The sequence below is a fragment of the Nesoenas mayeri genome, assembly GCF_963082525.1.
Source record: "Nesoenas mayeri genome assembly, chromosome: 28".
Classification (NCBI taxonomy): domain Eukaryota; kingdom Metazoa; phylum Chordata; class Aves; order Columbiformes; family Columbidae; genus Nesoenas; species Nesoenas mayeri.
This window is the reverse complement of record NC_137558.1, coordinates 3,233,082-3,247,776: the sequence shown is the minus strand read 5'-3', so window position 1 is coordinate 3,247,776 and position 14,695 is coordinate 3,233,082. Positions and strand designations below refer to the sequence as shown.

The 14,695-nt window shown below is 52.0% G+C and overlaps 1 protein-coding gene across 1 annotated transcript; it reads right to left on the bottom strand.

The window, feature by feature from the left end:
- Positions 1 to 5,837: 5,837 nt before the first annotated feature.
- On the bottom strand, positions 5,838 to 6,770 carry LOC308050482 (olfactory receptor 14J1-like; the record flags this gene model as incomplete). The annotated part of the gene is made up of 1 exon (XM_080360601.1): positions 5,838 to 6,770. One exon carries the CDS (start codon positions 6,768 to 6,770, stop codon positions 5,838 to 5,840), a length of 933 nt encoding a protein of 310 aa, XP_080216727.1.
- Positions 6,771 to 14,695: the final 7,925 nt, after the last annotated feature.

Sequence of the window (14,695 nt, the reverse complement as noted above, 5' to 3'; positions counted from 1 at the left end):
CCCATTGGAGAGTGTGTGTGTCACAAACCCCATTGGAAAGGGTGTGTGTCACAAACACCCCTGGACAGTGTGTGTGTCACAAACACCCCTGGACAGGGTGTTTGTCACATACCCCATTGGACAGTGTGCATGTCACAAACCCCATTGAACAACGTGAGTCAGAAAGCCCATTGGACACGGCGTGTGTCACAAACCCCATTGGACAGGGTGTGTGTCACAAACACCCCTGAACAGAATGCGTGTCACAAACCCCATTGCAAAGTGTGTGTGTCACAAACACCCTTTGGACTCTGTGTGTGTCGCAAACCTGATTTGACAGCTTGTGTGTCACAAACCCCACTGGACAGCGTGTGTGTCAGAAACACCATTGGGCAGTGTATGTCAAAACCCCCCCTGGACAGTGTGTGTGTCACAAACCGCGGTGGAGTTTGTGTGTGTCACTAACCCCATTGGACAGTGTGTGTGTCGCAAACCCCATTGGACAGCCTGTGTGTCACAAACCCCATTGGACAGGGTGTGTGTCACAGCCCCCCCCCCCCCGGACAGTGTGTGTATCACAAAGCCCATTGGACACTGTGTGTGGTACAAACACCATTGGACAGCGTATGTGTCACAAACCCCATTGGAATGCGTTTGTCACAACCCCCACTGGAATCTATGTGTGTCAAAAACAGCCCTGGACAGCGTGTGTGTCACAAACTCGATTGGAAGGATTTTGTGTGACAAACACCCCTGGACACCGTTTGTGTCACAATCGCCCCTGGACAGGGTGTGTCACAAACTCCATTGGACAGCGTGTGTGTCACAAACCCCATTGGACAGTGTGTGAGTCACAAACCCCATTGGACAGGGTCTGTGTCACAAACACCCCTGGACATGGTTTGTGTTACAAACCACATTGGAGAGTGTGTGTGTCACAAACTCTATTGCACAGCGTGTGTGTCACAAACGTCCCTGGACAGTGTGTGTGTCACAAACACCCCTGGACAGTTTCCTTGTCACAAACACCCCTGGACACGGTTTATGTCACAAACGCCCCTGGACAGTTCCTCTGTCACAAACACCATTGGACAGCGTGTGTGTCACTAACCCCATTGGACAGCCTGTGTGTCACAAACCCCATTGGCCAGCATGTGTGTCACGAACCCCATTGGACAGGGTGTATGTCACAAACCCCATTGGACAGCCTGTGTTTCACAAACCCCATTGGGCAGCGTGTGTGTCACAAACCCCATTGTACAGGATGTGTGTCACAAACCCCTGGACAGCGTGTGTGTCACAACTCCCCGTGGACAGTTTGTGAATCACAAACCTGATTTGACAGCTTGTGTGTCACAAACCCCACTGGACAGCGTGTGTGTCAGAAACACCATTGGGCAGTGTATGTCAAAACCCCCCTGGACAGTGTGTGTGTCACTAACCCCATTGGACAGTGTGTGTGTCGCAAACCCCATTGAACACCGTGTGTGTCACAAACCCCATTGGACAGGGTGTGTGTCACAGCCCCCCCGCCCTGGACAGTGTGTGTATCACAAAGCCCATTGGACACTGTGTGTGGTACAAACACCATTGGACAGCGTATGTGTCACAAACCCCATTGGAATGCGTTTGTCACAACCCCCACTGGAATCTATGTGTGTCAAAAACAGCCCTGGACAGCGTGTGTGTCACAAACTCGATTGGAAGGATTTTGTGTGACAAACACCCCTGGACACCGTTTGTGTCACAATCGCCCCTGGACAGGGTGTGTCACAAACTCCATTGGACAGCGTGTGTGTCACAAACCCCATTGGACAGCGTGTGAGTCACAAACCCCATTGGACAGGGTCTGTGTCACAAACACCCCTGGACATGGTTTGTGTTACAAACCACATTGGAGAGTGTGTGTGTCACAAACTCTATTGCACAGCGTGTGTGTCACAAACGTCCCTGGACAGTGTGTGTGTCACAAACACCCCTGGACAGTTTCCTTGTCACAAACACCCCTGGACACGGTTTATGTCACAAACGCCCCTGGACAGTTCCTCTGTCACAAACACCATTGGACAGCGTGTGTGTCACTAACCCCATTGGACAGCCTGTGTGTCACAAACCCCATTGGCCAGCATGTGTGTCACGAACCCCATTGGACAGGGTGTATGTCACAAACCCCATTGGACAGCCTGTGTTTCACAAACCCCATTGGGCAGCGTGTGTGTCACAAACCCCATTGTACAGGATGTGTGTCACAAACCCCTGGACAGCGTGTGTGTCACAACTCCTCGTGGACAGTTTGTGAGTCACAAACCTGATTTGACAGCTTGTGTGTCACAAACCCCACTGGACAGCGTGTGTGTCAGAAACACCATTGGGCAGTGTATGTCAAAACCCCCCCTGGACAGTGTGTGTGTCACAAACCCCCCTGGACAGTGTGTGTGTCACTAACCCCATTGGACAGTGTGTGTGTCGCAAACCCCATTGAACACCGTGTGTGTCACAAACCCCATTGGACAGGGTGTGTGTCACAGCCCCCCCCCCGGACAGTGTGTGTATCACAAAGCCCATTGGACACTGTGTGTGGTACAAACACCATTGGACAGCGTATGTGTCACAAACCCCATTGGAATGCGTTTGTCACAACCCCCACTGGAATCTATGTGTGTCAAAAACAGCCCTGGACAGCGTGTGTGTCACAAACTCGATTGGAAGGATTTTGTGTGACAAACACCCCTGGACACCGTTTGTGTCACAATCGCCCCTGGACAGGGTGTGTCACAAACTCCATTGGACAGCGTGTGTGTCACAAACCCCATTGGACAGTGTGTGTGTCACAAACCCCATTGGACAGCGTGTGAGTCACAAACCCCATTGGACAGGGTCTGTGTCACAAACACCCCTGGACATGGTTTGTGTTACAAACCACATTGGAGAGTGTGTGTGTCACAAACTCTATTGCACAGCGTGTGTGTCACAAACGTCCCTGGACAGTGTGTGTGTCACAAACACCCCTGGACAGTTTCCTTGTCACAAACACCCCTGGACACGGTTTATGTCACAAACGCCCCTGGACAGTTCCTCTGTCACAAACACCATTGGACAGCGTGTGTGTCACTAACCCCATTGGACAGCCTGTGTGTCACAAACCCCATTGGCCAGCATGTGTGTCACGAACCCCATTGGACAGGGTGTATGTCACAAACCCCATTGGACAGCCTGTGTTTCACAAACCCCATTGGGCAGCGTGTGTGTCACAAACCCCATTGTACAGGATGTGTGTCACAAACCCCTGGACAGCGTGTGTGTCACAACTCCTCGTGGACAGTTTGTGAGTCACAAACCTGATTTGACAGCTTGTGTGTCACAAACCCCACTGGACAGCGTGTGTGTCAGAAACACCATTGGGCAGTGTATGTCAAAACCCCCCCTGGACAGTGTGTGTGTCACAAACCCCCCTGGACAGTGTGTGTGTCACTAACCCCATTGGACAGTGTGTGTGTCGCAAACCCCATTGAACACCGTGTGTGTCACAAACCCCATTGGACAGGGTGTGTGTCACAGCCACCCCCCGGACAGTGTGTGTATCACAAAGCCCATTGGACACTGTGTGTGGTACAAACACCATTGGACAGCGTATGTGTCACAAACCCCATTGGAATGCGTTTGTCACAACCCCCACTGGAATCTATGTGTGTCAAAAACAGCCCTGGACAGCGTGTGTGTCACAAACTCGATTGGAAGGATTTTGTGTGACAAACACCCCTGGACACCGTTTGTGTCACAAACGGCCCTGAACAGCGTGTCTGTCGCAAACCTTATTGGACAGCCCGTGTGTCACAAACTGCATTGGACAGCGTGTGTTAAAAACCCACCTGGACAGCATTTTTGTCACAAACCCCATTGGACAGTGTGGGTGTCACAAACCTCATTGGACAGCGTTAGTGTCACAAACACCCCTGGACACTGTGTGTGTTACAAACACCCCTGGACACCGTGTGTGTCTACAAACGCCCCTGGACAGCTTGTGTGTCACAAACCCATTGGACAGCTTATGTGTCACAAACCCATTGGACAGCGTGAGTGTCACCAACCCCATTGGACAGCATGTGTGTCACAAACCCCCATGGACAGTGTGTGTGTCACAAACCCCATTGAACAGAGTGTGTGTCACAAACCCCATTGGACAGTGTGTGTCATAAACACCCCTGGACAGTTTCTGTCTCACCAATCTGCTCTAAGGCACCACAGTAGACCATGTCTGTGGCCTTGCAAAACTCCATGTCCTCAACATGCGTTTCTTTCCCCTGCCCATTTGGGTTCAGCAATTCCTTCCTTGTCCTTCAAATGCCTGGAATTGCCTGCAGGACAATGTGGCCCGTCACCCTCCCGGGGACAGACGTAGGCTGAGCATCCTGTCATTCTCCCAGGATGAAAATAGCAAAGGAGAGGTAGCAAATAGGGACACTTGCAATGAGCCTGTCCAAGGGAGCTGAGATGAATCTCACTGTGCCACTGGGGTTTGTCTTTGGAGTCACACAGAGAAATACCATGGTTCTGTCAGGTGTCCACATCTGAGCTGGCCTCGTGGACTCTTAAATCACATTGAGATATTCAGGGACAGACAGTTTCCTTTATACACACAGAGGCAGGAGTCACAGTGTCTCTCTAGGCTCCTGTTTCTATTCCCAAAGGCTGGGAGGCACCTCAGCCCCGTGGTGTGTCACCATGTTCTACATTTATCTTTGATGTCCCTCATAATTAAGAGTGGACATGGGTTCAAGGAAGCACATCCCAGTGCTGCATTCTGGTGGTTTCCTATGGAATATGAGTCCCAACATGATGGGACCTCAATGAACTGTCTGTCTCACAGGCCTTCATGGAACCCCAAGGAATAGCTGATGGTGTTTGTTCTCATTCATGTTCATCTTACCTCACATACATGATGAACATGCTCACATCTCATCTGTACAATGTGAACATGAACCTCTGACCTACTCATTCAGTGTAATTCCATGGAAGGACAAAGACCTCTGAGCTGGGGTGAGAGGCCAGTGCTGGAAAAGGAGGTTGTGAGGGGCCAGTCCATGGTGATTGACCTGGGGCTCCTTCCACGGGGTGTCCAGTGCACAGGGGCACAGCCCAGCCCCTGCTCTGCTGGTCCTGCAGGTCTCTGGCAGGAGCCCGGCTCTGAGAGGACACTGCTGTGTGCCAGCCCTGCACACACACTGTTCAGCTGCACACTGATGTTTCATCTGTGGCCACTTCTGTAGGAATAAGCTTGAGAGAAACTTTGCAAGAAGATATAAACCATCATGCACTGCCCAAAGAAGATCACTTTTCCTTGTGCAAGTACAGTTACTGAGGCCACCTCTGTCACAGCAGTGCCCATTGCCTGTCCCTGCCTGCGCCCACAGCACTGACACACAGCAGGACGGTGACCAAGCTGCCAGAGCACTCAGGCCTTGCACCAACACCAGGGATGAGAAGGAGAGTGTGGAGTGGAACCAGAACAGCTCTGGGAGAACAAGCGCTGCTGCTCCCTGGCAGGGCTGACATGCCAGAGCTTTTTTCCCCTCCACCCACACACAGGAACTGTCCCTGCAGCTCCAAAAAGCCTTTGCAGGAAGGATATAGTGAAAAACAAGTCACTTAAGAGGCTTTTATTCTTTCTAGAGACAAGGAGAGCACTGCTGCTCATTTAAGCAGCCAACAGTTATAAAAGAAAAGCCAGCAGTGAATTAGAAAGGGATTGACAACATTATCACCATAAGAAAACAACGAACAACACCAGAAAATCCAGTTGACAGGCCGGGGTTGTAATTAGCGACATTAAGACTCCTGTATAGAAGAAGATGGCCAGTTTATTGCTTCAGAAACCAGAGGGATATGAGTTTGCACAGGGCATCCTTGAGCTCCTGGTTTCTCATGCTGTAGATGAGGGAATTCACTGCTGGAGGCACCACAGAGTACAGAACAGACACCACCAGGTCCAAGGATGGGGAGGAGATGGATGAGGGTTTCAGGTCAGCAAATATGGCAGTGCTGAGGAACAGGGAGACCACGGCCAGATGAGGGAGGCAGGTGGAAAAGGCTTTGTGCCGTCCCTGCTCAGAGGGGATCCTCAGCACAGCCCTGAAGATCTGCACGTAGGACAGCATGATGAACACAAAACATCCAAATCCTAAACAGACACTAACCACAAGAAGCCCAGGTTCCCTGAGGTAGGAGTGTGAGCAGGAGAGCTTGAGGATCTGGGGGATTTCACAGAAGAACTGGCCCAGGGCATTGCCCTTGCACAGGGGCAGTGAAAATGTATTGGCCGTGTGCAGCAGAGCATGGAGAAACCCAGTGGCCCAGGCAGCTGCTGCCATGTGGACACAAGCTCTGCTGCCCAGGAGGGTCCCGTAGTGCAGGGGTTTGCAGATGGCAACGTAGCGGTTGTACGACATGATGGTGAGAAGAAAATATTCTGCTGAAGCTAAAAAGCCAAACAGAAAGAGTTGTGTAGCACATCCTGTATAGGAAACGACCCTGGTACCCCACAGAGAGTTGGCCATGGACTTGGGGACAATGGTGGAGATGGAGCACAGGTCGAGGAGGGCGAGGTTGAGCAGGAAGAAGTACATGGGGGTGTGGAGGTGCTGGTCCCAGGCTATGGTGGTGATGATGAGGCCGTTGCCCAGGAGGGCAGCCAGGTAGATGCCCAGGAAGAGCCAGAAGTGCAAGAGCTGCAGCTCCCGTGTGTCTGTGAACGGCAGGAGGAGGAACTGGGTGATGGAGCTGCTGTTGGACATTGGCTGCCTGTGGGCAAGAGCACCTGTCATAGGAGGAAAAGATAGTGAAGGTTTAGATGAGACTTTTCTGGGAATAATCAAAACCGTTTCCCACAGACCCTCACACCCCATCACACACAGAGACACTTTTCTTTTTCCAGGAGAACGTCCTGGCTGAGCCCTCGTCTGTGCTTGGTGAGTGTGCAATGAAGAGCAGGGTCTCTGCCCAGGGGCTCCTGGGACTCAGCCTGTCCCTGTGTGATCGAGTGGGCAGGGGCCAGTCCTGGGGTTCAGCTTTGTCAGCTGGAACCGCTCCCGGTGCAGAAGGGACTGTCAGCATCTGTACCCCCAGGCCTGAGAAACTGAGTTTGAGAGGTTTGGTGTTTCTACAGCTCCTTCTCCCCTCCCACCCTGGGCAGTGTTGTTGGGTGCCAGAAACCTGCAGCATTTCTGCTGCACTCAGGGAGAACAGAGCGAGTCCTGTGAGACCAGACGGTGCCTGTGGGTCAGTGCAGAGTGAGGGCAGCTGCTCTGTCCCTCTGTCCTGCTCCAGCTGCCCTGGGCTGGCACCTTTCTGAGATGGGGGCTAATCAAACTCCCATGTTACCCTGAAAAGCCACCAGGCACTGCTGAGAGCAGAGGGATCCTCCTCAGACCATGACAGGTCTCACCCTTTCCTAAGGTCTCAGCACCCAACGTTTAGCCCAGGACACACACGGCTCATTCCCCAGCCCCACAGACTGCATTGCCCACAGCCCACAGGTCAGAGCAAAGCTGGGACACGTGTGCCCATGGACACACCTGCAGGAAAGGACCCCCAAGATCAGGCTGTGCCTCTGCAGCTGAAACTGCCATCCCCAGAGAGCCTGACAGCAAGAACAAGATCCCAACAGCAGTGACCCAGAGCAGGGCAGCAAGAAGGAAAATGCGGTGAGGGTGGGGGTGAGAGAGGCCAGGGCAGAGGCAGCCGGGCACTCAGACAGCTTCCCCCTTCCCCAGCTGTGCAGCCACCTCCCAGACACCAACAGTGCCGGGCAGCTGCTCTCAGCCCCTGTGCTCTGCAGAGGAACTGGAGCTCTGGCTGCACAGGAGCTGCTTCATGCCTTGGAGCCCCCGGCCCTGAGGGCAGAGGCTTTGCTGGGTGGGACAGGAGGCCAGGGGGCTGCTCACAGGAGGGATCTGACCTGCAGGGGGTCACAGGGACTTTTCTCTGCTCTCCCTCCCATAACCATTCCAGGTTCAGTTTCCTCTCATTTCTGATCATTTCCCTGCTGCCTGGAGATTCTCCCCTGGGAGGTATTTCCCTGTCCATGTCTGTTCCCTGTCAGTGCTCACAGACCATCCCACCCTCTGTGCCCTCCCCCTGGCCCTACAGATCCTTCCTGTTCATAGGCACTGCCTGGGGGCATCTTCCTGTCTGCAGGCTGGAAAACAGGACAGGTCAGACTAAGTGTAAGGTGTCCAGCAAAGGTGATGCTGGTTCTGCATGGGCAAAGGAGAGGCAAGGCATGCCAGGATTCTCTTGAAGACCTACTGCGGTTCATGTGTCTCAAGTATTTCTTTAAAATTAAGAACAGCCTTAATCACCACCCATTCCCCAGAGTAGGAGACTGAAAACACAGACTCAGGGAGGTTCCTTATCTTTGTAGTACTCTTTGTCTTCTTCTTCTCCTTGAAACCTCCTCTTGTAAATATTCTGGAATGAGCTGGAGCTGTGAGCAGCCCCGACCCATGGAGAACCCAGCAACAGAAGGACCCTGCCCTGCCGGGGGTCAATCCTTCACCCCACAGCTTCTCCCCTCAGTGTTGCTGGGATCTCCCGGGCAGGCTGAGTGCTGACCCTGGCAGGCGGCAGAGTCCCTGCCCGGCACAGCCCTGGGGTGCAGGGACCCTGCTCTGCAGGACAGCCCTGGGCACCCCTGCCTGCACATTGACATTTACACCCCACAGCCACCCTGGGGAGAACGCAGCATTCACGTCTTGTCACTGACAGTGCAGAAGGCAATCCCTGCTCTGCAGCACATCCTCCCCTCTGATCAGAGAACACCTGAGAGCTGTACTTACATCTCTCGCAGGCTCTGCAATGTGACAGCTTTCTGAGATCCTACCATGATTTGCAGATGCAATGCCCTGCAGCCACAGGCTTCATATCTGAGAGGATTTAATTTCCAGTGACCTCTCAGCATCCTCCCAGCCCAGACTGCGTTTCGCTCTCTGTGCCTGGCTCCTCTGCCCTCGGTGCTGCAGGCAGAGCCCTCAGCCCTGCTGCGTGTGCAGAGGAGCTGCTCCTGGGCAGAGCTGTCTCTCTGCAGCGCTGCCGCTGCCATGAGCTCCCTGTGTCCCAGGAGCCCAGCCCAGCTCAGCAGCACAAGAGCAGCCCTTGATGTCCCTTTCTCTGTCCCCTCTGGGCTCCTCCAGGTGTCCCTGGGACTCCAGGGGCACATCCTTTCAAAAAACCTGAAGTAATCAGTGATGTTGATTCTCTCTCCTCTGAAGAGACACATCATTGTGTTCTTTTTATTAAATGAATTAGTATGAAAATCATCTCTTCTTGTCCCATCATTAGACAGAACACCACGAAGGTTACACCAAAGGATCTAATTTCTCCAAGCTGAAGAAGGAATATCTTCAGTTGAATGAGTTCAGGCATTCTATTCTGGTTTTATACTCCAAGGTCTAGAGAGACATTCATCAATATTTGGCTATGTCATGTCTGTGCTCTGATTCAAAGCCTTTGCACACATGGGCTCTTGGACACTTGGTGCCAGGTTTCTTGTGCAGGTCAGAGCTGGGCTGGTGCCACAGCTGGGGTGGCTCAGCCCAGATGTGAGGCCATGTCCTCAGCCAGGGACCTGACTGGGGGAGCTGGAGCTGTCAGTGCTGCAGACAGAGCTGTGACACGGATGGAATGAACTGCCAGGCAGGGTGGCAGGAGTGAGTTCATCTGGTCTCAAGGACAGCAGCCTCCAAGCACAGCAACAGCCCAGATCAAAGCTCAGTCTAGACCTGTAAGGCAATTCAACTTCCCATAATGAGCTGTTACTACTGCAGGAACACTTAAAGGACAAACAAACTCATTGTCTGGCCACTGATGCACTTAATAAAAGAAAGAGGTGAGAAACCCTATGTCCTCTTGTTGTCCCCCTTGTCCAGCAAGGTCTCCCAGGCCTCTGTGACTGGAGTCAGAACAACCAGCAGTGGATGAAGATCAAGTCAGGGGTCACTGCAACTAACACAATCCTCTCCAGTCTATGGGACAGCAGGGGCAGCATCCCAGGAGCTGGGACAGCAGGACCATGTCACAGTGAGGCCACTCTCCACCATCTGTGAAAGCTCATGGAGACTGGGAGGACTCCCTGACCACTGGCAGCTCTCACACAGTGTGTGCACTTTTCAAAATGGCCCATGGGTGAGCAGGGGAACTAAGGGCTGTGCCCCAGAGCATGTCCACTGGGACCCCATTTCTGGGTGTCTGGAAAAGAAGGTGATGGGGTTTGCCCAGGGCAGGTTGTGCCTGTCCATCCTCTTTGCTTTCTATGAGGAAAGGTCAGGGTTGTGGATGTGGGCAGAGCAGTGGTGGTCTGTTACCTGGAAGTCAGCAAGGAATCCAGCATCATTTCCTGCAATATTTTTGTAGTCAAGGTAGGATTAAGCACTGAGTTATCTGGTCTATCTATCTGTCTGCAGGCTGGAAAACAGGACAGGTCAGACTAAGGCTGACGGGTCCAGCCAAGGTGATGCAGGTGCTGTGCACAGGCAGAGGGGTGGGGAAGGGATGTCATGAGCCTTCTGGCAGATGTGCTGATCACTGAGAGTTGCAGTTCAGTTGTCTCAGTGACTTGTTTCAGCATGAGAGCTCATTTTCATTTTATCCTTTCCTGCACCCCCCACCCCTTGGGAGAGGAAACAGAAAAGACAGACTCAGCAAAGCTCCTTATCTGTCTAATAATCCTTGCATTGATCTTCTCGTTGAGGCATCCCCTTCGAAAAATCCTGGGTGTGATCTGGATGTGTGAGCAGCCCTGACCCACACAGCACCCTCTCCACAGCAGAAGGACCTTTCCTGCCCAATAGGGTTTGCTTCTTCCACCACAGCTTCTCCCCTCCTTGTTGCTGGGATCTCCCGGGCAGGCTGAGTGCTGACCCTGGCAGACGGCAGAGTCCCTGCCCGGCACAGCCCTGGGGTGCAGGGACCCTGCTCTGCAGGACAGCCTTGGGCACCCCTGCCTGCACATTGACATTTACACCCCACAGCCACCCTGGGGAGAACACAGCATTCACGTCTTGTCACTGACAGTGCAGAAGGCAATCCCTGCTCTGCAGCACATCCTCCCCTCTGATCAGAGAACCTCTGAGAGCTGTACTTACATCTCTCGCAGGCTCTGCAATGTGACAGCTTTCTGAGATCCTACCATGATTTGCAGATGCAATGCCCTGCAGCCACAGGCTTCATATCTGAGAGGATTTAATTTCCAGTGACCTCTCAGCATCCTCCCAGCCCAGACTGCGATTCCCTCTCTGTGCCTGGCTCCTCTGCCCTCGGTGCTGCAGGCAGAGCCCTCAGCCCTGCTGCGTGTGCAGAGGAGCTGCTCCTGGGCAGAGCTGTCTCTCTGCAGCGCTGCCGCTGCCATGAGCTCCCTGTGTCCCAGGAGCCCAGCCCAGCTCAGCAGCACAGGAGCAGCCCTTGATGTCCCTTTCTCTGTCCCCTCTGGGCTCCTCCAGGTGTCCCTGGGGCTCCAGGGGCACAACTTTGAAGCTGAAGTAATCAGTGATGTTGATTCTCCTCTTCAGAGACACTTCTTTCCAGCATTGTATTTTTCATTTTAAAAAATGAATCGGTATGAGAATCATCTTTTCCCCTCATTAGACAGGACACGAGGAATGTTACAGCAAAGCATCTAATCACTCCAGGCTAGGGAAGGAATATCTTCAGTTAAAGGAATTCAGGCATTTTGTTCTGATTTTACACTCCCAGGTCTAGAGAGGCATTCATCAATCTTTGGCCATGTCATGTCTGTGCTCTGATTCAAAGCCTTTGCACACATGGGCTCTTGGACACTTGGTACCAGGTTTCTTGTGGCAGGTCAGAGCTGGACTGGTGCCACAGCTGGGGTGGCTCAGCCCAGATGTGAGGCCATGTCCTCAGCCAGGGACCTGACTGGGGGAGCTGGAGCTGTCAGTGCTGCAGACAGAGCTGTGACACGGATGGAATGAACTGCCAGGCAGGGTGGCAGGAGTGAGTTCATCTGGTCTCAAGGACAGCAGCCTCCAAGCACAGCAACAGCCCAGATCAGAACTCAGTCCAGACATGTAAGGCAATTCAAGGGCCACATAATGAGCTGTTACTACTGCAGGAACAGTTAAAGGAGAAACAAAGACACTGTGTGGACACTGATGAATTTAATAAGAGGTGAGAATCTCTGTGTCCTCTTGTTCTCCCTCTTCTCCAGCAAGGTCTCCCAGGCATCTGTGACTGGAGTCAGAACAACCAGCAGTGCGTGGGGATCAAGTCGGGGTCACTGGAACTAACACAATCCTTTCCAGTCTATGGGACAGCAGGGGCAGCATCCCAGGAGCTGGGACAGCAGGACTATGTCACAGTGAGGCCACTCTCCACCATCTGTGAAAGCTCATGGAGACTGGGGGGACTCCCTGACCACTGACAGCTCTCACACAGTGTGTGCACTTTTCAAAATGGCTCATGAGTGAGCAGGGGAACTAAGGGCTGTGCCCCAGAGCATGTCCACTGGGACCCCATTTCTGGGTGTCTGGAAAAGAAGGTGATGGGGTTTGCCCAGGGCAGGTTGTGCCTGTCCATCCTCTTTGCTTTCTGTGAGGAAAGGTCAGGGTTGTGGATGTGGGCAGAGCAGTGGTGGTTTGTTACCTGGCAGTCAGCAAGGCATTCAGTGTCACCCTCTGTAATATTATTGTGTCCAAGGTGGGATATTATGGTCTGTGTTAGTGTGCAATTAGATGGGTAAAAAGCCATCTGGATGGTTGGGCTTGGAAAGGTGCTGTAGAAAGGGAGAAACTTTCCAGTCATGAGGACAGTCCAGCACTGGAAGCTGTTTCCCAGGAGTGCGCACCCACTCTGTCCCAGAAAGTGACCAAGATGTGTTTGGATAAAGCCCTGAGCAATCTGGTCTGACCCTGCTGTGAGCAGGAGGTTGGTCAGGATGCCTCCTGAGGTCCCTTGGAGCCTGAATGATGCTGTCCTTCCTTCCTCTTCATGCTTTCAAATTAGGGAGAACTCTCAGGTTCTCCCTGAGCACAGAAGTAATTCACATGAGCTGCAGGGCTGCTTTGCAAGTGCCCCCAAAAAGGCCTGACCACATATTTTCAATCCTTTTTCTTTTGCCCTAACCCAAGATCTCATTTTTTGCTGTCCTAATGCCTCTCCAGAAAGAACAGCCCATGTTGTTAACCCTTTCAGAGCAGGTTGCTCAACAGGTGTCAGCATCCATGCACAGAGTCTGCACATCAGCCAGACACAAATCGATCATTATAGAAATGGAGACGAGGCACTTGACCAGCTCCTTGCACCCAGATATCAGCGTGACATGTCTGCTGAGATGCCAGGGAACACCTAAAATGTACATGAAGGGTATGTGAGTCCTGGTTGGGTATCCTGGCTTGTCTCCTGACCCATGTGGTGCTTCAGGCTGTGAAGAGAATCAAAACCAGCCATTGGACTGGGGTAGTTCCATTTTACAAGTGTCACACAGGGCAGATGAGGGAGCTCAGAACTCCAGACTCTGCGGCACTGTTGAGACTGCAGAGACTGGAAATGCAGGTGACAGTGTGTGTCAGTGCACACACATAAAGATTCTGGCTTCCTTTGGGCCTTTGCACTGACCTGGGATCTGTTCCTTGGCCTTCTTTGTCTCCAAAAAAACCTGTTCTCCTATGCAACCCGCACATCACACATCATAAGAAATAATTAAAAGATAGAAAAATAATGAAAGAAGCACAATTTGGGGGTAATTCTGTCCAAAAGGTGTACTCTTTAAATGATTAAAACAAAAAAGAAGTGAGAGGAAAATCATTGTTCTAAGAACTTCTTTCAAGAAGATCAACTACTGAGGTGTAGGAGATGGTTTGAAAAGTAATAATAACTGTTAGGAAGGAAATTAAAGATATTTAGTTCATCATCATAATCACCACTGAGAGGAAGGAGTTCCCTGTTACTGTTACTAGTGACAGCACCACTGTTCACAAACATCCTTCAGAACATCTCCATTTTTCCTGGGCTCCAAAGCTCATCCTGCTCAGAATTTGACAGGATTGCTGCAAACCCCTGTGATCCAAATCTCTGCAACTGTCTCTGCTCAACAGCCTTTTACCCCAGGAAAGGGAAAACTGCCAATGCAGACACCAACCCAGTGCCCAATCTGCCTGGAGAGCCAGGAGAGTTGTGCCACACAACAGCCGCCTCTGAGGGAAGCTGGAGGGGATGGAACTGAAATGGTTAAAACCCAAATCATAGAATCATAGAATAATTTAGGCTGGAAAATACCCTTAAGAACACAGCATCCAACTGTAAGTCAAACATTGCCAAGTCCACCACTAAAACATGTCCCAAAGCGCCACGTCTCCAAGTCTTTTAAACACCTCCAGCAATGGCAGCTCCAATCCTGAGCTGGCAGGACACCACTGGCTGCAGTTGGACATAAGATACTGGTCATGGCTGTGAGTTCAGCCCTCGCTGGCAGAATGTCTCACACCCTCACTGAGGAGGGCAGGGGGCTGGGAGATGGGAGCACGTTTCAGTTTCCAGATCCCAGCACAGAGCCCAAACCATCCTGCCCTTGGACTCTGGATCCCATTTCCTGAGATGCAAAGCTGGTGGCCTTCTGAGGATAATCATGTTAAAAGGCATGAATAATCCTTCAAGTGTTTGTGTAATATGTCTAGGAATGTCAGTCGTATAAGCTTATATTTACATA